The 23007-nt window shown below is 39.6% G+C and overlaps 1 protein-coding gene across 5 annotated transcripts in view; it reads right to left on the bottom strand.

Annotated features, from left to right (window-relative positions):
- Positions 1 to 446: 446 nt before the first annotated feature.
- Positions 447 to 23007, bottom strand: part of TAX1BP1 (Tax1 binding protein 1) — a 59701-nt gene continuing 37140 nt past the window's right edge. For 4 of the 5 annotated variants that reach the window (XM_086467738.1, XM_086467737.1, XM_086467736.1 and 1 more), the window contains 10 exons: positions 22547 to 22774; positions 21083 to 21229; positions 19819 to 19912; positions 18334 to 18452; positions 17034 to 17159; positions 15095 to 15166; positions 10122 to 10296; positions 9628 to 9776; positions 2248 to 2333; positions 447 to 1592 (listed from right to left, as the gene is read on the bottom strand). In XM_086467738.1, the coding sequence (XP_086323864.1) occupies positions 1391 to 1592; positions 2248 to 2333; positions 9628 to 9776; positions 10122 to 10296; positions 15095 to 15166; positions 17034 to 17159; positions 18334 to 18452; positions 19819 to 19912; positions 21083 to 21229; positions 22547 to 22774 (1398 nt within the window). In that variant the 3' untranslated portion in view covers positions 447 to 1390. The remainder of the gene's footprint in view (positions 1593 to 2247; positions 2334 to 9627; positions 9777 to 10121; positions 10297 to 15094; positions 15167 to 17033; positions 17160 to 18333; positions 18453 to 19818; positions 19913 to 21082; positions 21230 to 22546; positions 22775 to 23007) is intronic. The other variant, XM_086467740.1, reaches the window with a different exon arrangement.

Raw genomic sequence — 23007 nt, 5'->3', positions numbered from 1 at the left:
TACAGCCTGTTCTGTTTTCATGTGCTGTTGAGTTACGGTAAGAAAAATAAAAATTTAAAAAAAAAAAATCAACAAAATATTCTTCCCGTGCTGCCATCATTACCTCAGACCATCTCTTGACATGAACTTCACAGTAAGAAACTGAAGACTTTAGAAGTGGAGCAGGAGGAGGAGTGATGCAGGAGCTGCTGCCCCAGGCTGCGATTCACCTGTGGCGTGGTTTTTCCTAAACCTGCAGCGAACAGGCTATCGCAGGCGTTCACGAGAGAAGCGCAGCAGCAGCTACTCAAACCCCTCCGTCCCCACGTCCCTCTCCAAGAGGAGCAGGAACAGCTGCGAGCAGCAGTTTGTCACACAAGGCTGAAGCATCATCTGCTGCAGGGATGATGTAAGGCCCAAACTCCGCTTTACTTCAGAACGAGCGGCAGGAAAAAGGGACCACTGACTCCATGAGTAATTTTGCTTTTAATGTAACAAGACTACTGTACAACAAGGGGAAAGCAAATTTGCTTAATACAGTTAAAGTAAATATAAAATGTTTAGATATACACACATGGTTTTACTTATGGAAAGAAATGCATACGGTTAAAATGCAGAAGGGTTTCAAAGCCCTAAGCCAAAAGGAACACAGTTCACTCCTGTGAAAACGTAACAATATTCGCTACTGAATGCAACTGCAACATAATGGCAATGATATTTTTTTAAAACAATTACTTTTAGGCATTGAAGCACAGCAGTTTCTTTCAACTCAAAAATACTGCCTTAAGGTATAACCTACTGAACGTAACCTCATCCCTTAAGGCAAACGTTCCCCATGTAAAACCGAAGTATTTCCCGTTCCTTTTGCCGCAAGCATGTCATCGCACCGTACATGCACCTACATTTCAAAACATACTAGAAAACTGTATTTTCATAGGGTAAGTAATGGAACTCTCTGATTTAACTGTTACTCAAAGAAGAACTACACAAATTCGCTAGGAGAAACATCTGTTTATGACATTTTTAACTGTGCCTCGTTATCACGGTCGGGAGAAGCCACAGGTGTTCCGGGGGCTTTTGTATTTTTTTTTTTTTTTTTTTTTTTATGTAGCTGAAGAGCATCACGAAGCTGCTCTCATGTGTTCTGAGGCCAGGTCATTCCTGTGTCCTTAGGAATTCCGCTAAGTAGGGGAATAAATAGCTACGTACACAGCCAGGCGGGGGTTTGTGGGGGCGTTTAGTGCGATGTTAGGGAGAGCGCAGGTAACCTGGCAGCAGCTGACGGCCACGACTCGCCACGGCCCCCGTTAGAGCAGAGCAGCTGTCGTCAGGGGTTTGCACTGTTACAGAAAAGCTGCGCTGGTTTTGTTCCGTAGGTGGGGGTTTTAAGCTACGCTGCAAAACAAAGTATTTAATCAAAATTTAATACGTTCTGATCAAAGTGCGTCTGCACATGCCTCTCGAACCCTTGCTGGTCGTAGTCGGGCGGGAACTGCTCGCTGCACATGGGGCACACCTTCCAGTGGCTCTCGACGTGCTCCTCGAACTTGCTCTGATCGTAGTTGGGTGGGAACATCACATCGCAGAGAGGGCACTTCTTGTGCACTTCGAAGCTTCACGAGGAGGCAGAGAGAAAGAAAAGAGGAAGCAGTTACTTAACCTGTTATTGCAAAATAAGCCACAAAAGTAGGATCCTGCTGCCGCCGATGGTAAGAACCTCACTGCAAACTGAAACTGGAGCACAGCCTGGACCTAAGCAAGCACCAGACAGTTAATTCAAACGTCTTTGCTGGAAGTGCTCAATACTGGTAAAGTAGTTTTACACAGGAATTCCAAAATAACCTGGCATTTTAAAAGCGAAATAATTTTGACATAACTCCAGCTACCACTGAATACAAATCCATTGAATGTCTTAATGGCCAAGCAGTTTCATGGGAAACCACTCTCCCTCCTCATAAATGCTTGCTCTTAGCAAACATAACACTTTATAAAAGGTCTAAACTTAGGTTCACAATTAGCTTGGAAAGAGAGGGGGAAGAAACAAAAGTTATTCATTTACTTAAAAACTGCCCAAATTCCATCAAAATAAGGTCTAGCAAAACAGTCTACCCAGTCTCACAGCGTATTCTCTGATAGTTAATTGTAAACCAAGCATTTCTCGAAAATGCTCAATAGGTTTTCAGCTCTGCCCCTCACCCTTGAGTGAAAAAATCCAGTTCTACAGAAACCCACCCGTGCCATTAAGGACCAATAAAAGATGAGATTTACCTGGAATCGAAGCAGAAACGTGTTCCACGTTCGTGCAAGAGAAGACTTGGAGGATCAGGAGCAGAAGGTACAGTGGTGTCGTCATCCTATTAAAAAAAGGAAGCATTTCAAGTAATACCCACTAGAAACAGCTTTTTTTTCCCTCCCCCACAGGCGCGTTTGTTACGAAGCACAAACGCAGGTGAAATTTCCCTTTTGTTCTGCCACCTCTGCGGGACAAGTTTTACTCCAGCGCACAAGAGGGAGACGTGGGGAGCGAACACCAAAGCTGAACACGGGCGGCCTTGGGCCGCACCCCCGGGCAGAACCTGTGCCAGCGCGCGGGGCACATCCCGTCAGCGCCGGGGGCTGCGTCCCAACAGGGAAGCCCGCGCCGAACGGAACGCAGGGCATCGTGCTACGAACCCTAACGGCGTTTCGTCAAGAGCTAAAACTCATGTTCCAGACCACAGAATGTCAAGTCAGACTTTAAAAATCTGTCAATTTAGGTTTCAGCAAGGGGGAGGGAAACACCCACACAACAAAAAAAACACCCCAACTTGATCTGACTCCCCCGCTCGCCTCCCGACGGCCAGTTTGGAGCGACCTGCAGGCGCCGCTCGCCCCAGCCGAGCTGGTGGGGGGCCTGATGCTGCCGTCGGGCGCATCAGCTGAATCGCCCCGTTCGGCGCTTCCCCCATCGGCTCTGCCCGTGGCTCTGCCTCCGCGGGCTCCGGCGAGGCTCGCGCTGCCACGGGACGCGCGGGTTGGCCTCGGAGCTGCTGCCAGGCCAGGAGGGCAGGTCAGCTCCAGGGAAGAAGCCGCCCTTCACCTTGGGGACAGAAATCCGCCTGCAATGGGGAACTCCCAAGCATAAGACGATGATTCTGGGGGTTCCCTTCTGACAAGCAAGGGGTCAGGGCACCTCGGGTTTGCAGGTTTGGGGGCTGGGCTTTTTATTCCGTGAGGACGTTGTTACAAATTAAGATTTAAAAGCAGTGACGTCAGAAAACAGCATGAAAGGAAAACCGAAGGAGGGGGAAGAAAGCCAGAACTGTGTTTGCAAACCTGTTCTTCGCACAGTATCGAACGCTCATACAGCATCTCGGTTCTATTCTGCAATCAGATAATGCAGCATGAAGCCTACTCATTTCAAGGTGGGAACAAAGGGGAATTCAGCAAGATTTTGGAAACTCCAACCCCTACATCACTTTCTTTTTCCTCTCCAACGTGCAAGAACTACGCATTATGTAGCTGATCTTCAGAAGCAGATGTGCAAGGGACCATGTGGTTGGACTCGATGACCTTGAAGGTCTCTCCCAACCGAATCAGTTCTACGACTCCACAATATGCAGCAGCAGACTCTCTGTACAGATAACTAGTGTGTACATTCCAACATCTCTCTCATTTTTAGGCTAACACAGTTTGCCCTTATGAAGAGTTAAAGGAAACAGGGCAGGATGGGAAGATTCCCTCAATACTGTTCTCCTGACAACAGCCGTTCAGTTTCAACATTTCCGCTGAGCAGACCGTGGGGCCTGCTCTGGCAGATGATAGCAACGGACAAATTTTCCTCTAACTTGTTTGCTTTGCACCTGCAGTAAAAAGGGCACACAGGTTTTAAAATATTATTTGTTCCTTTTGTCACGAAAGAGATAGGATGTATGTGCTAAAGAAGAAAAACTACTCAAAGTACTCTTGTGCTACAATGCTGCAGCTTCTATAGTGCCAAAACCTGGACAAAATTGCTGAATAAAAAAAACCCAAAACACCCAACATTTGGGTTACCGATAGTCACTTGGGAAGATAAAATTGTTTACACCTTTTGTCCTTTCTTTCAGCTTCTGGCCAGTGTTGATAGCCTACCACGTACAAATACAACATTCCGCCTCATTCCTTTTTGAAAAGCCGATTTAAAAGCGTGTGACGCTTTCCTCTGCACAGGCACACCTGCGCGGCCCCGCGCGGCTGCCCTGCCGGCGCCAGCTGCAACAAAAGGCAAGCGTGAGCCACTAACGGGTTCAAAAAAGGCTCTTCTGATGTCAAAGCAACGTCGTGAGGTGTGTCCTAAGGATGCAGCTTTCTCATGACCCAGTACGATTAATTGTAAAAATCATTCAGTGTCTTCCTTAGGGTAGCGTCTGCCCTCTGCACCACCTGGGAATGGTGGCACTAAACAGCTGGGGGTATCACGCTGTTAAGGTACAGAAAGTCCGTCTCTCCAGTGCACTTTTGCTCTTGGCCAAGGATCTACAGATCAGGTCTTACCTTTCGTTACGCTTAACCCAAACAAGAAGGCGGCAAGTCTGTATTAAGCACGCCTCAAAGGGCAGAGGTTGCTCTATGATTAAAGAACGGTCAAACAGGAACAATGACAACTTTGTCTTAGTCTGAGAGGATTTCACAGCTCTGCTAATTACACGTTACAGTAAACAATCACCAACCACAAGTAGTTCTTGCGCGCTGCCCTGGGGGAACCTGGAACTTCTGGGTAACACAGAACGTGTCTGTTGTACTGGACTCGGAGAGCTGCCTGCTTCCGTCACTGCAGGCGGACACAACTCCTGAAGCGCACCCTCTCAAATGGAGAGCCACACCAACTGAAGACAGATCCCACCCGTCTGGATTCACAATCACTTAGTGCCCAGTTTCTTCCAGCTAGCATAGCCAATGACACATCCTTTAACCTTACAAAATGACATTACACATGCTTTTAGACCTCACATTTAAAAACCGGTTGCTCTCCCATGGTACAACAAGCCATCCCCTGAAGACCCAATGGCTGAAATGAGGCAGCTCGTTGAAGCTGCTTTACGGAAAGGGTTTGGCAATCACTGCCGGGAGGCTGGGCCTCAACGCCTCGGCCTATGCTGTAGTTTAAGCAAGGGCATCAGCTTACTCCCAAAACCCCACGCTCAAGTCACCCAAGGCGTTTGGACGGGAGCCCATGCTCATGTTTTGAGAGACAGACAGTTCGATCTGCCCTTCGTGTAGACCCAGAGCCAGCTTTGCTTGCAGGTTAACGAATTATAAAGGATGCCTTTAACATCACGAGTTAACTATTATCACTGGACTGTAACTCCGACTCTTTACGGAGTTCCACAGATTATATGATCATAAAGATAAATACAGTATTACACAATAAAGCACGGTAAAAAAAAATGAGGGGGTTTGTCGTAGAAAAGGAAGAAGGGGAAGCCAGACATGAACTGTCAGAAACAAGCACAACTCACCTTGTTTTACCAGCACTCACAAAGTTTGTCTCAAGTACTGCTCTCCTAACTCCGACGGTAAGCAGTTCCAAGACTGCCACACGGAAATTAGAAACAAAGCCGTGTGGCACTGTACAAAACCCACAGACTTGAACCACCCCCGTCTCTGGTTTCTACAGACCATTTTAACGGGCAGCCGACACCCACCTTAAGCTTTAACAACAAATGAACAGACACACCACTAATGTGTGGTGTGGATGAGCTGGAAAGAGGAGTACCTACACTGTCCTTCCGTGATTCAGCTCTGCTGTGAGAGAGAAATCAAACAAACTCTTTCAGATGTCTCTACCTCTCTGCAAGCAGTCTGGTCTCCCAAAAGGTACCCAAATACCTGGTACTTTCTGCTCCTTTTATGTCCATCCCACACAAAGACAGTCACTGGCTGCCAGGGTGGGATCAGGCTAATAAAGTGCAGTGAGATTTTTTGCTAGGAGAAAGGCCATTTTGGATGCATCTCAAAAAATACCCTGACCTGGTTGTCACTTGCCAAATGTTACACTCTCCATCCCCCACAAATTTTCTGTGACTTAACGACACTGTTTAAGAGCCTCAGGATAGTTACTCTGGGCTTACTGCCAACTGTAATCAGGACTACCTTTCTAAAAGTCACACTTTAGTATTAAAAAATATATGTACATTTTGTTTATGGATCTCTCCCGTACATACCTGCTTCTAGAAATTACTTGCTTCAAATGATTACATTTTGGTCAATTATGGGAGCATGAGCAAACGGAAGGTTAGTGCTGAGCAGATGACGGCAGGAACTCGTGGCAAGCCAGCTACCCTACACAAGCTCACCCCGTGCGCGTGCTTATCTGGCGCGATTAACACAGACCAGCCCACCCCGCTCAGAAATCACAGTTTAAACGGCCCAAGAGTTCGGGAAGCCAAAGCTATGAACAATTCCACGAAGTCTTCAAGTCACACAAAACTGATGCTTTTTCACGTCAACCAAATACATGGAAGTGCCCATTCTGGAAGTGCCCATTCCCAAGGAACAAAGCTTTGGGTGAAACAAAAATCGAACACAAGAGCAACATGAAACAAAAGCTCTGGGGCATTTGCAGATGTATCCTTACTTGGTCCACACCTCGGAGCAACCAAAGACAGTAAAGGCAGCACCAGTTTCAGTAGAGCAGGAGTGTCTCCACCACCTGATCTTACGCTGCTAGTCAGGACAATGGCCAGTAACAGAAACGTCTTTACTGAGAAGCAGAAAGGGAAGCCCACTACACTTGGGGTAAGAGCAAACAGCATTCTCCTTAAGAATGTAGAAACTAAGGTCAGGTCACATCAGGAGCAAATGCCTCAGCAGAAGGATCATCTCAACCATGAGCTTGAGAACTTTCTAACTTACCAGTAGGAAAGACAAAACGACTTGCAGAGGGTTACAAAGACAGCAGCTGTACTCCACAGAACTGGAGATCAAACCATTAGCTGCAGGTACAGAAGCATCCTCAGGAAAAACATTCATGCACAGCTTTAGCATTAAAATAATCCTCTTAAAGCGAGCTTAGGGCATCTGTGATGCCTTGCCTTCTACAAATGGGCACAGTACAAACCCCAGCACCCATCCAGTACTGTAAGGCTATGCAAAAGTCCTGCCTCACTAGGCCAAGGAGTGTAGCTCTTACTACTCACTAGCTCTTAAGGAGTGCACAGAACTTCTGACAGTGGAATGAGAAAGCAGCAGAGAGTGAACACAGACCAAGCTGGTGCTCTTCTTCCCCATCACCGACCAAAAGGGTGGTTACTATCTTCTGCCATACCTCTGATTATTCATGTAATTGAGAGACTCATAGTTCCTCCTTGGGACAGGCAGGAAGATCAGCCAAGGCTGTCTCACTGAGACTTTAAAGAAGTATATTGCTAGAAAGTACACATGGCGCAGCCACGTCAGCTCAGCCACATTAGCTCCTGAAGGAAAGGAGGTCCCATTTCTGGCCTTCATTCTGCAGAAGCAAGTTGCAAAGCTTTTCTCACACGTGTGTGCACACACTTCCCTATTCTCACCTTACAGACTGAAAAAAGTCTCTGAAAAGTCTGTTTACAGCTGTGCGTACGCAACCTCTACTTCATTCTCCGATGTATCAGAGTATTGGCCCAGGGTCTCAAAGATCTGCCACCTGAGATAAATAACGTAGACGTGCTCAGCCTCGTAGGTAAGCCACCACCAAAACAGCCATGAAGTGGTGGAAGTGACTTAAACTGATGTAACATGTAGTAATGTGGAGAGGAAGACGACAAAAGTCCATACAAGGGCAACATTTTAAACCAAGCGGTAAGACTACCAATCCCTTTTCTTCTGAGAGGGAATCCTCCTCCAACAGAAGTCTCTACGTCTTACTGGTTCAAAAATGCAGAGAACTACATCTTATTTAAAAACCAGTACAACAAATGGTAACCTCTTAATATTTATCATTTTATATTTGCTGTTTCTTCTGCACAAACGACAGGCTCCCCTTTATGATGAATAACCTACATACATGGAAGTTTTCCCTGGTTACTTCTTTAACTACTGCATCAGAACTGTTCCGTCTTTGGCATACTACTGAGTCTCTCTGTAAAGATTCTTGCAATTACTCATTTCCAGGTAAATTTGTACACTACACACACAGCCTGTTTTGAGGAGGAGCATGCAACTGATTCTCTTTTGAAAGTAAAAAAATAAATATATAAATTATTTTATTTAAAGGCACCTTTCCTCAAGTTGAACTTTATTTAAAGCCTGTTATATTCCATCTCATTACCAAAATCCAAGCTGTGTCAGCAAATGAGCACAAGACTCTAGCACAGTTTCTCTTGGGTTTGCAAGAGGGCAAAGCACATAGATCAGGAAGAACACCCTGCTAATTAAACTGAAGCAGATGACTAAAGAAGAGAAGAGCTTGTCATATGTAATATCTACGTCAAGAATGATCAGATTTAATATGCAAAATGTAAAGTAAAGGTGGGCAACAGCATTAAGCTCACATTCCAGATCTTGAACAGGCTGCAGAAGTTCTGACAGTTTCTCTAATTATTCACAGTAATGGACATTGGGGGCAAAAGGCAGGAGGGAGAAATACATTTTTCTCCATTATAGGTGCTGAGCACCAGGGCTAAAATCATGCCTGTCTGAACACTGATCAGCTTCTGCAAAGGTTAATAGCAATTAAATGTGGCAAACTAGACTAAATGAGAAACAGGTCATGATACCACTGTACTTGCAAAGAGCACAATACTTTGCAGAAAGGTATTTCTTGTTTAATATTTTTGAAGGTGCAAGAGTACTTAGAATGAGAAAGAGTAGTAAGTCTGTTCCTGTCCAAATGAAGACATATAGTCCAGTTTATTACAGAAGCCCATTTTTTATACCAGACCACGCAAGGTAACTGTACTAAAAAGAAAAGCTAACGAGTTTCCACTTAAAACATACAAAGCCCTAGAAAAGAAATCAGTGGGAATCTGTCACTGTTGGTTTAATCAGCTTTAGATAGCTGTCAGTGAGCTCTGCCAAATACATGCCTAACAGCAAACACCTCAGAATGGAAATTCCTAAATGCAGACTTGCAAAAGACAGAACAAAAGATTAATACAGTAAAGTAAAGTATCTAATAGGATACAATTTTTCCATTCAGCATTTAACTGAAAATAGTGGTATCAGAATCCTTCAAATGTTAATTTGTTCTGTTCAGTGTAGTTCCTACATACTAATCTGTCATGGGTTAAGGCTGGGCCGGCTGCTAACGAATAGCAGATGCTCCCTATTTAATGAGTAAGACGTGGCTACATTTTGAGCCTTCATTCTATCACACAGGAGAGAAAAATCAGAATGAGTTGAGATTACTTGGGCTTTTTCTACTTCAGTATTTAAAAAGATTAAGCAGCTAGTGTCCTAATACCAAAACAAGCCGTCAGTAACTCAAGAGGCTGGGGGAACAAGTATATCATCATCAGTTGACATGCAAAGCTCTCTCCTTCAAAGCAAGTGAAATTCACCCAAATACAGGGAAAAGAAAAATCAATTCTGGATTTACGTAACAGTAACTCAGGCTTACCAGATACTGAAAACCTATGTGCAACTCTTCATTACCCATCAGTAGACATATCAAGGAAAAAAAAAAAATAATAAAAAAAGGTAACTTGCATTGCTATCCTCAGGATCTTCTAAACCATCAGGCCGACTAAGGTTGCGTGAAGGCTGACTACACACTACATCATCTTCTAGCTCCCGAAAGGACATTCTAACAGGTGGTCTCTGGATCTCATCAGGATTAAAAGCGCCATCTGCTCCATCTGAAAAAAAAATTAATTAGAGCATCTTTGTTCAGTAGAGTTTGTATTTTGAGACTACAGGTGTGCTACCTTACATTTAAAAATCAAGATTTAAACACATTTCTGGTTTAGAGAACATAAACCAATAGAAGAGAAATCACCTTTTTCAAAAGACATTTCTAAAAAACTTTACCTTATTGATTCTCATCAGTAAAATAAAGGCACTTTACTGATTCTCATCAATCAATAAAGGCTCCATACACCAGTATAAAGGTTGTTGGTCCTTAACCTGCGTTAAATGAGTCGTTGCTGTTGAAGCAGTGAGATAGAAATTATACTGGGGGAGCGGGGGAGGAATTTACTTACCTCTTCTTTCCTGAATTGCATAAGGGTTTCCATATTGCAATACTGGTAGTCTACTTGGCACTGGAGGAACTGGTCCATTTTCCTCCGAATATGGATTGCGAAAATGTAATGCCTGTTGTGAAATCTGTCCTTCCATCATCCTTCCAGCTTGATTTCCTGGTGTCCTGCCAAGTTCCTAAGTAATGCAAAGTTTAAAATGTAAATAATCTATGGAGTCCTAGCAAAGTTTGAAATTTTTATGAAATATCTAACATGTTTTTAAAAAGACAACTGCTAACCTTCCCTCTGCCTTTTCATCTAGTGCCAAATACACCATACATACCAAAAAACAAATTACAAAACCAGAACTGCCACTTTTTTCACGAAATATCCGCACCCTTTTTTACAAGGGAAAAAAAAAAAAAAAAAAATCAGTTAAATAGGTAAAGAATGGGTGGATTAACATAGCTAAAGATAATGTGCAGTGAGAAACGTTTTTAAACGTTACAATTAAAAAAATTCTTTTCCTCGTATCATACCATACCATTCAAGAATGCGCCATTTTAGTAGGTACATATATGTAGATGTATGTATTTAGAAGTACATGTATGTACATACGTGACAATTCCCTATGAATTTGTGAGTAGCAAGTATTTTAAGAACTATTAAGCACATTGCACTGGCCCCTTTCTGGTGTCTAACAGCAGAACATTGACCTACATGAGGTGTGACCTAACATCAGCTAAGCTGAGCTCAAGGCTGTCACTTTCAGTAGGACATTAAGAACGTTAGAACAAACTTTTGCTCCATGTCCTTCACATGCGCACACACACACACAGGGAAAGAAACCAGCGCAGAGCCTGAAGCAGTCCCATGTGTCAGCTACCCTTACTTGCATACAGCCATGGACGCACGTTAAGCTCCATCCAAGATGTGTTGGATGTAGCTGTGTTTAAAACTGGAAGAGAATTATTTTGTTGAAAGCAGCAGGTGTGGCAACTCTGTTGAAATTCCAGGCAAGATTTTTAACGTGATGGCAGCTGGAGGGACCACATTACAGACATTCACATAAACAGAATTTAGGGAAACAGTGGGATAACAAAAATTTTGAGACAGATCAGACTGAAGACTATTTGTACTCTAGCCTAGGCGCGGTGGTCACGCCCCTAGCAGTCATGCAAAGGCCCCTGAACTCAGCACTAACTGCTAGACTTGATTGATTAATTCTCCATCTTTGATAAAATTCAGACAATTGACTCTAGGAAGTAAAACTATTACTCAAGGATGATATTTTCTGTTTATATTAACAAATAGAAATCGGTGCTACTTTTCACAAATGTAATCCAGACTAGGTCACTTATTTCAAATAATGTTTATATTACAAGTATCATATGGACAAAACCGCACTTGTCTAATTACAAATTAGTAGATGTTAAATCCAGTAGAAGTTTTTTCTTACATGGATTTCAAAGTTATTACACTTCCTGTAAAAATTAATTTGCCCTCTATGAACAATGAGCAAAGTTCCAATTCATCCTTCTTCCTCTTCCCTTTATGTCCTCATCTACTTTATATTTGTATATTTACAGTTTAGCAAGGGCTTGTGTGTAGCTCACTTCCAAAATTCAGTGTTTTCATCCAAAATATAAAATTGTTGAATTTATTGAGGGGCTTAAACAGCCTGCTTCATTTAATTGCATTCTTTAAATATTTGTATGAGAAAGGCAATTAATTCTTTAAGAACGCTTCAAAAAATTAATATACTTAAAATTCTCACTTCTTGCATATAATCCATAAAGATAAAAAATATTATAAATGACTGAAGGGGTTTTATAACTTATAAACCACTAAAATTCTAAGCCAATATATATGTTAAAGACAGTAATTAAAGTGACTTAAGTGTGGTCAGTGCGTCCGCTGTAATTTATCCAAAGAAAAGTCTTTCTCATCCTTCCATTTAATAAAATGGTTTAAGGGAGAGCATGTATGCCACGAATATCCAAAGGAACATGCCATTTACAATTCAGAATGAAGCAAAAAATTCTAAGATGCAAAAATGAAAATAATCATTATCATTTAAAAAAAATCACTAAAATAGTTTTTAAAAAAGATATTAAGAGATGTGCTTTCCAATCATTTTATTCTTTCTGGTTAGCATTTTCTTCTGGGTTCTCTGGGTTCATGTTTAATATTGGCTAATGTAACGTTAACAAAAACCTCAGATGGAAGTGTGCCTTTTCCCCAAAAGACTTTAAAGTGAAACTTAAAACAAGAACTTCAACATTTAACTACAGAAGTAAAATGCCTCAGTTGTCAAAAGGAACAACTTGATATATTTTTCTTAAAAACAGGTAAACTTCAGCCCAAATTCTAGAACACAAAAACGTGAAAATCAAGTAGCAGTAACTACTCTGGAAACAAAACACCACTCAAACGAAAAAAGACAGAAATGATACAGTTATTGCTATATATGTACTATCAGGTTTCAGACACAAAAGGTTTAGGCTTCAACACCAACATCATAAAGTCATTTTCAAACAGGAAAAAAGTGGTATTTACAAACGATGAGGCAGCTTACATAAAGTTACCTTTTTTGGAGCACTGGCCATAAACACAGTAGTGTTTATTTTCCTTTAAAAAAACCTTCTAATACAGGACAACACAATTTCTGCCTAACACCCTCCAAGTAAAATATCCTCCTGTAGATACGATATAAAACTATGCTAGTTTTACTCTAGATTTATAGACTAAATTGCACATATGATTGAAACAGTTAGGGTTAAGTGGTTAGGATTACATCCTAAAGTTTTAGTGAGTGTGTAAAATCTAAATAATTCATCTTTTCTCAATACAAAGCAGGAACAATTAATTAGCAGAGAAATTACGATTTTCATTTTTAAAATCAATTTCTTCTGCAATATGGAAGCAGTTTAGAATGAGAGGCAGTAGCATTAATACTTTAATTTTAGCATCACATAAGATTAAAACAGCATGTAGATCAAAGTGACTGTAAAAAGGTGCTGTAAAACTGCCTTAGCCAGAAGTTGGGATAGCTAGGGTAGAGACTGATTAAAAAAAAAAATTAAAAAAAAAATAAATCAAAGGCTACATAAGTATGTAAATAAAATAGAAACCAAGTAATTTTATAGGTTTGAAGATACAGTAAATGAACATTTTTAGCATGCTATGTTTGGTGACATTTATAAACAAACACTGATAATGGAGTATAAATTGAAATGCTGTTTACTATACTGTGCTTAGCCTTTTAAATCATGGCTCCAGCCTAGCAAGGCACTTTGATTCTTCTTTGTAATGTAAATATCTATAAATTTGGTAGACAAAGTTTCAAGCTTTTATAAGCTCCATACATTATTATTACAGTTGGTCTCCTTCATATGTGTGGTGTTTAAAATTACTCCCTCCAGCTAAACTAGATTCATCAAAAGTCAACTTTTATTTTGCTTTCTTTTGAATTAGAAAAATACGAGAGATCTAGTAAAAAGTACATCTTCGGTAAAAAAAAAAAAAAAAAAAAAAAGATAATTTAAATACCAACTACTTAAGAATCTAGAGTTTTACCAAGCATTTAACTAGCTTAATCTGAAATTCGTGTAATTTCAATATATCAGTATGCAAATTCCTGGTTTTACTAAGAATCTGTTCATACTGGACACCGTATCATGCAATACCACCTGAATATAATAAAGACATTTCATTACTCCACTTTTCGGTAAAACCTAGCTTTGACTATTTGCCATATAATACCTTAGAGGTACTTCCAACATTAGAACATTAGCATTAATATTTCAGAATGTCTGGTTTAACAGTAATGGTAATGAAATTGATTAGATAGAAAATGGACTGCTGCTTTCAAGAGTTGACTATCACGTATTTAAAAATCAGAGTACTACTTGTGTATCCTTTTCTGATATTTTTCCAGTTGTAGTTTACAGAAGTCACTGCTGTCACAGGTCAAGCTGCTCTTGCTATTACAAGCAGTCAGTAAGAGAACAGCAGATGTCCAAAGGATTTGGTTGTACGCACACACCATGAACAACCTGGAGATTATACTGCTGAAATGTCTGTATCTCATAGGACAATGTTGGATAAAGGCAAAAATAATCCTAATCAGTGATGGAAAAAATATATTGTCAACCTAGGTATGTACCATTCATGTCTTCTGCCAGGATTCCAACGGGAGTAAGGTTTACTGATTGTGCTGCCTGTCAGCCAGTTACTCCTGAAACTATGAGGGACAGAGTCTGTCTCAAAGAAACTGAATTCCTGTACATTTTGTTAACTGATGCCCCCTTAGAGGACAGAAAGGCTGCAGCATGAGCTCAGTAATAATCTTCTCTATTTGGCCAAGCAGCACATGCACTAAACTGGTATCAGCCTCTAGACACAACAGAGCTGAACCTCCTTCACTGAGACATAAGAGGAATAAAGCAGGAAGGAGGCTGGAAGTCCACTGAAATTGCAGAAAAACAGTGATGCTGCTGAGATGAGAAAGGAATATAGGACAAAACAACAAAAAATTCCTGTGTTCTGCGAACTGTATAGCTAGCTGCAATCTCAGATTATTAATTTACCCAGAGTAATCCCCATCTGCAAACAGAAATAATTACTTTATTACTACTGGATGGAAGATCATTCTAGGTAGGAACAAAGAATTAAGTTTTGACACTGCAACATTTTTGTTAGCTTGTATGTAGAAAATATTTTAGAACACTACTACAGAACAATAAATGACAGTATTTTCAAAGGGTGAGTCAGTTTTGGCAAGTTGGTATACTACAGTGTACATTTTAAAAAATGTATATATATTAGTATTATTAATAGAACTTGTACTTTTAAATGCTAATTCATTTTGGCAAAATATCCAAATACGGAAAAGTACGTTGAAAGAGTAAGCAAATTCTCAAAAATAAATTGCAATTCCTCAAACTAAAGAAGGAGTAATTTACAAAATTTAACAAGAATCCTGACAATACCTTCTCACTGGTAAAGAGTTCCAACTGTGATGCCAGTTCCTTTATTCGTCTCTCTTTTTCCGCCAGCTGAACCTGTATGAAAAGAAGTTTAAGGTTCCTGTACTAGTGAATAGAAACTATTTCCCTGCATGTTATATTGCCAAAACAAAAAGTTCAGTGATTAAGTTTGCCTTTCAGACGGAAATCATTTTATCTACCACAGTTACATACAACATCTAGTACTACTACAAATCTAAACCAACACTTCTCCCTAAGTTTATCTCCTGGACACCAGGCAGTGCATTTGCAGCCCCTTCTTGCCAGTTTTCAGAAAACAGCTCTGGAATGATAAAATCCTCAGTTAACAACAAGGGATAGTATCAGCGATGCTAATGGCAGGAGGGTCACCACTGCCCAGAAACAGTTGATGGTTTGCAAGCCTCCTCTCATCATTTCTGAAGGAACCCATTGGCATTCCAGAGATTTATTTCATTCACTTCTCTCCAGCTCTTACGTCCCACCACAGAACCGAGAACCGTAACCTCAAAGACACTAGATTTGTTTCATGTGTCTCTGTTGGGTGCTCTGGCAAGAGATGCAACTGACACATTACACAACTCTTCCAGGCTTCCTCCTTGCTTCAAAATTATTATTTAAATAATCTTTCTCTACAAAGGGCTATTTTATTTGGAGATTATCCCTCCACTTGGTTTTCTAGCATACAGGCTCAATACTCTGCACAGTTACATATCAAATTTTTTCAGTTCTGAAATTCCTTCTCCTAGTTCAAGTCAGAGAGAAATCTACTGAGTGGGAAGAAAAGCTCACTTTTTCTCCACCACCAGCACCCTCCTGCATGATAACAAGTTTTGAATTACAGTCATAATGCTTTCAATTTTGGAACCAATTATTTACTACTCCTGCTGTTGAGAAGTTAAAAAAGAAAATAAATTTATTTTACATTAAATTATGCAGGGCAACTGATCACTACTAATTAGTAAAATTCAATACATTGGAAAGAGTCATACATTTTATAAAACTGAAATTAGACCTTTGAAAAGTGTCGAAAAAGGACAGCCTACAGAGTGCTGAAATGAGCTGTAGAGTAATTCAGTATCTTGCAAAGGAAAAGCACTGTAATTTCTAATGGAAAGGGGTTCTTACTAGAACTGATACAGCCCCAGTTCAATTTAATCTTGTTCATCACAACGGGCAAAAATAAGCAACAGAGAGTATTCTATCCTGTCAACTACACTACCATCATTAGACTGAGAACAACCATGAAAGCTGGTCTTATGGAAATTCATTGCTCTTATGTTGTACTTGTTGACCTAAAAAGCCATATCAACATATATATTACTATCACATAACCTCAAAGATTAAGGCCCGTTGTGAGAAAAAGCTGCCCATTATGCTTGACCTTCTGGTGCATGTGTCATATCACTCTACTAAGACATAGTTGAGGATCCTCCAAATTAAAGTAGTTCTCTCATGATGATTTTAAAAACAATGTATCACCCATCTTGTATCTCTCTAGTTAATTCAGACAAAATGCAGTAGACATTACTACACTGGTAATGCAGCATGCAATATGAAGATTTTAGACAAACACACCAATCAATATTCCTGTTAGTATTACAGTACGCAGCAGGAAATTAGAACTCTCTAGCCCTTTTGTTCCTGTTAATACAAGAGTAACATCATTGAGAGGTTTGTCTAAACCCACAGTATTAAAAGACTGATTGCCATTCGGCAACACACTTAGCAGATCTGTCTTACTTTAAAAGAAGCATTACAAGATTGTGTTGTTTCTATGAATGCAAAACAGAATTTCTATTTACAGCAAAAATATGTTACAAGTTTTTTTTCCCATTAAAACTCTTCATTAGTTGAACTATTAGAAATGAGCAACCATGTTAAGAACAGGATACCATTCATTGTCATAAATAAAATCTCTTACTTTATACTGATCCTCCATCGCTGCTAGCTGTAATTTTATGCCCTCATTGATTTTCACTTGTTCTTTCCACTTCAGCTCCAGTTTAGCGAGTTCATCAGCATAAACACTGCATTTCATCTTCTCGTCCTAAAGCAGTTTATACCATGGTATGAAATATTTACAATTTTAAAGATACTTCTTCTCCCACTCCCAACAATGACACCAAGAAATCAAGCTTGACTCAAGACTTTGAAGAGGACAGGACCACTGAAAACTGCATAAATGATGGTCAACACCTATTTTTTTTCTTGCCTGAGCTTTCAACAAGCTGATATTCCTCTTTACCTTCACAGTTTCAAGTTTCTTTGTATCCTAATACTACACTGCAATCATGATTATCAAGTGTCTCGCTTCAACACAAAACCTTTGCCCATGTAACTTTTATAACGTAAACATCTTTCATCCAGAAGGTCAAAGGCAAAGCTTTCCGCATGCATCACTACAGAAGAAATAGCCAGCAGAAGCTACCGCAGGCTCTGCATATGACAGGGTAAAGAGCAGAATCAAAGGACAGTTGTTACATCCTAGAGAGCAGATTAAAATAGACTAATATCATTGTGATAAATAAGAGAAACAAGGTGAACAGAGACAAGACAACACCCAGAAAACATTTCTTAAACAATTCTAAACAGTCAATTTTTCACCAGCATCACTGATGCAATACTTCACCATCATACATACAGCCAATCTGGCTATTTAAAAATCAAGTTAGGACTGACAGGTCTTACTATTTGAAGGGCATTACTGCTGTGGCTACAGCACTAATGCCTTTATGGATGACTGAGCCCAAGCTAGTAGGCAGCACCCACTGGGATGACAAAAAGCTGTAAAAGCCCAGAAAAATTTGGAGAAGTTACCACACTTGAACAGTGTATCAGATAAACACTGCTATACTTGCTCCAGACATCAGCTGGTTTATAGCAACATGCTGTATTTGATTTATAAAAGCAATTACACTTAAAAAATAATTCAAAAACCCAAAAATTATTCAAAATCTCAAGCACAGAAGTAGTAGTAGTTTTGTTCATTTGTTTTACTGCATCTGGGTTTTCCTGAAGGGTCCTTCTCTGGACTCTCTACCACCACAGGTAATCAAGAGCTGACTTACTAAAAACTTGTTTTCTAATGTTAAGATTTCTACCATAACCGCAGTGTATCACACAAAGAAGCAAGGCAACTCAGCTGGGTAGGCTTTCTGGTTTTAAGACTTAGCACCTATAGCTACTTTCTGTTCCGCTTTCCAAAGCAGCCATTTACTTACTGCCAACATTTGCTTGCATTTCTTATACTTCTCTGTTTTCTCAGCAATTTCTTTATTCATTTCACGCACTTGCTCCTTTACCATGAATTCCGAAACTATGTCAGATGAAATGGGGCTAACTGCGAACATTGAAGAAAAAACAATATTGATTTTTTTGTTCCATAAAGTTCATACAAGAGAGATGACAGGCCAAATCTGACGGCGCATCAAGAGCAGACTGCTCCACATTATCCAAGCAAATAGGTAATCAGAGACAATCAGTATCATGTGGCCAGTGACACCTAAGATCAGCAGTCATACTGGTATGTCTCTGTTCAGTTCTCTCACACACTAACGACGAACATGAATATACACATACATACTACAAAGGTAAACATTAAAAAAAAAAAACTAAACAAAAAAAAAAGCCCCAGACATATCTCCCCTTAGCTCCTAAGAAAGTAAACCCCACAATACGTATACATTATGATACCACACTAGATATTTCATTCTTCCATAAAAACCATGAAGTGCCTCAGCAATCTACCTCATCCTACCACATACTATAACTGAGCTTGCTTGGATTTTATTTGTTTTAGGAAACACTTGTATTTACTTAGGCAGGAGGAAACCAACAGGAATTACACCCTATAGTCTCTATAGACAGAAAGAATGTGTGAATTATAAAGTAACACAAAAGTCAGCATTTCCTGGCATTCATCAATTTAAATTGATTAATAGAATCACAGAATGGTTTTGGTTGGAAGGGACCTTAAAGACCATCTGGTTCCATCCCCTCTGCCATGGGCAGGGACACCTTCCACCAGACCAGGTTGCTCCAAGCCCCATCCAGCCTGGCCTTGAGCACCGCCAGGGAGGGGGCAGCCACAGCTTCTCGGGGCAGCCTGTGCCAGTGCCTCACCACCCTCATCATAAAGAATTTCTTCCTTAGTTTTAACCTATTATATGTTTATGTTTTAGAAGATTCATTTTGTAAGAACTTAACAGTTCATTAAAATTATAACCTAGTTAAATATTTTCTAATAAAACAACTATGGCCTATAAATAGTCTATAGACTTGACCTTGCCATCACATAATCAGAACTTTTCAGTGGCTTTGATTTTACAGTAGAAATGCTACTGCAAAATTACCATGCTATTGTACATAATTTTCAAATTTGGGAAGGATTTTTTTTTTAAAAAAGAATTATTAGCTTGGCAAAACTGGCTCTGTGTTAACTATCAAGCAGAAACTCAAGAGTTCAGTCCTACTGACATTAACAAATATCAACTGAACTGTTTTGAAGAGATACATGAAGTTATTTATGAATGTTACCACTTGAAAAAAAGACAAGATTTTTAGATGAATTCTCACATTTCTAATCGTTGCTTTAACTAAAACAGAACAAGTGCACCTATTTCGTATTAGAAATACTATTAGGGACTACTTCACATAGACAACACTTTCAGGCTGACAGAAATAGACAAAATTTAAGCTGAAGATACCTGGAGATGCAGACAACTTTTTGTCTGTAACAACGGCAGTAGCTGTCTCAATGTTAGATGCATCTGTCAGTTTCTGCTGAGGCCCTGCAATTTTCTTTGTGAAAAGAAATTTTATTTTGGTATTTAATTAAATGAAAGCCAAAGCACAAAGTAACATATATCTTGCACTACCATCTCCTCCAAAATTGGACTAGATGGAATTGCTTATTAAAACAGGAGGTAATAATAAATATGCAAACACATTTAATTCTACTGACATTGCCTCAGACTATGGTTTTTTTAATTTTTATAAAGCTTTTTCCCTAGTAACAGTAATTTCTAAGCAAATTATTAGAAAAATCTCATTTTCTAGAGAAAATCCATCGACTTAGCTAATATTCCATTAGAAAGTGGAGTCTGTATTACTAATGAGTGCTGGACTTCCGGTGTCAAAGTAGTGAAATCTTGTGTGTGTTATCCAAAGATGTGGAAGATTAAGGAAAAGCTACAGGCGTTCTGACATGACGCCCCATTCACCATTGACCTTCTGGATGAGAAGACAACTTCTTAATGTAATCTGTGGAACAAAGCTGGGTAACTACTCCATTTGTTCTGTGGACAGCCGAAATACTTAGGTCTGTTTTTCTTGCATTCGTACATCTTGCAATTGCTCATACACCTTTCCCCTGTCCGAGCTCCTCTCTGAGTCAGTCACTAATTTCTACAAATTTGCTAACAAGTTCGGCTACTAGGTGGTATAAGACTCACAGCATCATTGCAAAAGCCTCACTCATTTATGGAACAAAGCTTAGAAGAGGGATAAGAGCGCAAAATACATATGGAATACAACTATATACTGTGTTGTGGAAACTTTCTCCCCATTTCACTTTGAAATCCTCCTCCAAGTTCTCCATTTCCTCCACTTTTGGGTTTGTTGGTTGGTTGGGTTTTTTTTTGTGGTGGTGGTGGTGGTACTGAGTAGAGGTAGTAATTACGGATCTTTCCCTGCTTCTGTTTCCAAATTCTTCCTTGAACAGTGTTATGCTTATAGGCTCATCCATCTGTTAGCTTTCTACATACACCAGTTACTATAAATCCTATGCTATGGTTTCAACAGCTACAAAGAATCCTAGAAGTAACTTAGTTTATGAAAGAAAATGCTAAGTTAAAGAGCCATCGCTTACCACATGTTTTAATCCTTTTTAAAAGCACTTTTTGCAGAAGAAAATTAAATACCTGCTGAGAAGTTACAAAAAGAAAGTGCAATTTCTCCCATTCTACTTACTGCCTGTTCTGTAAACTTGTTCACTTGTTTTTGAAGTTTTTGACATTCTTTGAATTTTTCCTTGTAATGGTCAGCAGCCATTTGCAGACGAAGCTTTAGATCTTCAACTTCTCTGCGCAGGTCCTGCTCCACTGTGTTTGAAGTTTCCTTAAAAAAAAAAAATTAGAAACTGTTCTCCCTTTTGTTCAAATACCACTATTTCTGAAAAAGCCTTTTTTCAATTAAAGAAAGCATAACGGTCTATGTAAGTACAGAAGTAGTCCCTGTTTTATTTGTAGGAAGGAAAGGAATAGAGTAGTAGAGCACAGAGAGAGGCAGCACCTGTGTTGAACTTCACTCCAAGCAGGACACACTGCGGGAGTAAACAGGCACTGTTATAATACCAGAGACGGGTAAAGAAGATTCTTATTCTATGATGTATACCAAAAGTCTGCACACCTTCCAGAAGGTGTTCTGGCCATCTTATAGACAAATATAGCCACGTGGCAAAAATGGACAGACCACAACCGTTTGCCCATCACACTCGCTATGTTTCCACTAGAAGCGGTTCAGTTGAGCTGTAACACTGATACACGAGCTAGGCAAACTACATTCACCAACTGGATATATGCCGTATTCAGATACTTTCTGGCAACTTGAGTCATTCAGATGAACTGCTACTTCTTCCAGGATGCATTTCAAAGACACTGTATATAACTGAAATTCTTAGCAAAACATGTAATTCTTGGATATTTTAAATACAGTAGCTCTTTTGAAAGTTCTGCTATCCACTTCATATTTAGTGCACTATTTTGATTACTGTTCAGGTCAATTTTTTTTTTTCCCCCAACTGTTACATCATTACAGTAATCATAGTAGTGAGTTAATCCAATACAGTTGCAGTCATGGAAGATCCAGTACAAAGCTCACTTAAGTTAGAATGATAAAACTCACATTAGCTCACTAGATTCTTAGCCAAGATGAAAAAATTCAAGACATTTCTATTACATCAATATTTTTTTATACTTATAAATACTAAAGCAAATTAACTTTGACCACAAATACTAGAAGGACTCTTAAGAACCCAGAGAGAATCCATCAATGATGAAAGAACGTTATAAAAAAAATTTCTCCTGATCAACTTTACCTGAACGAATTCTTAATGCTACTGTGGCTCACATAAAAGAATTAAGACAGAGAGAGGATTCAAAATAATATAGATAAATACTGTATTATTCTGTGAAAATAATGTGAGGGTGAAGGGGAGCTACTGTAAGCAGTAGCAGAAACCTCCTTTCTTACCAGCCTTCCAAATCAGCTAACATGCACTTGATTTAAGGTATTATCTTGAATGCCAAAGGAGAGTTTGATAATAATTTTTACTAATCATCCAGAAACGTATTTTATTCCGCAACTTTAGCAAAGCTAGCTCTAACAGATTTTATAAATACAGATAAACTTCAGTACTAAATACTGACAATTTACCTGTTCATTTTTCAAAGCTGTGATTTTTTTCAGTTCAGCTAAAGTATCAGCAAGTTGCTTTTTCAATTTTTCATTTTCCACACGTGCACTGTGAAGATCTGCCATCGTCTTATCTCGCACATTTACTGCATCGCTCAGCTCTTTTGACATTAGGACAGCTTCTTGTTTGCTAGCCTGAATCTGATCTTCGGCTTTCCGAAGCTGTTCTTTCAAAATACTTGCATCCTCCTAGGAGAGAGAAGCGAGAGAAGAGAATCAATCATTTTTTAATTCAAAGCGTAAAGGTTGGTATAGGGATTAAAAACATTTGAAAGAAAAATCAAGTTTTCCTGGTGGTTTTAGGAAAACCACTAAATCAAGAAGTTAGTACACAAGTGCCATTTTCCCCATTTGCCACCTTTCCTAACAATGGTGTGCAAACATATTTCACTATGACATAAAGGTAAATTTAAATATTATTA

The sequence above is a fragment of the Leptosomus discolor genome, chromosome 7 (assembly GCF_034619465.1).
Source record: "Leptosomus discolor isolate bLepDis1 chromosome 7, bLepDis1.hap2, whole genome shotgun sequence".
NCBI classification, from domain to species: Eukaryota; Metazoa; Chordata; class Aves; order Leptosomiformes; family Leptosomidae; genus Leptosomus; species Leptosomus discolor.
This window is presented reverse-complemented; position numbering and strand designations above follow the sequence as displayed.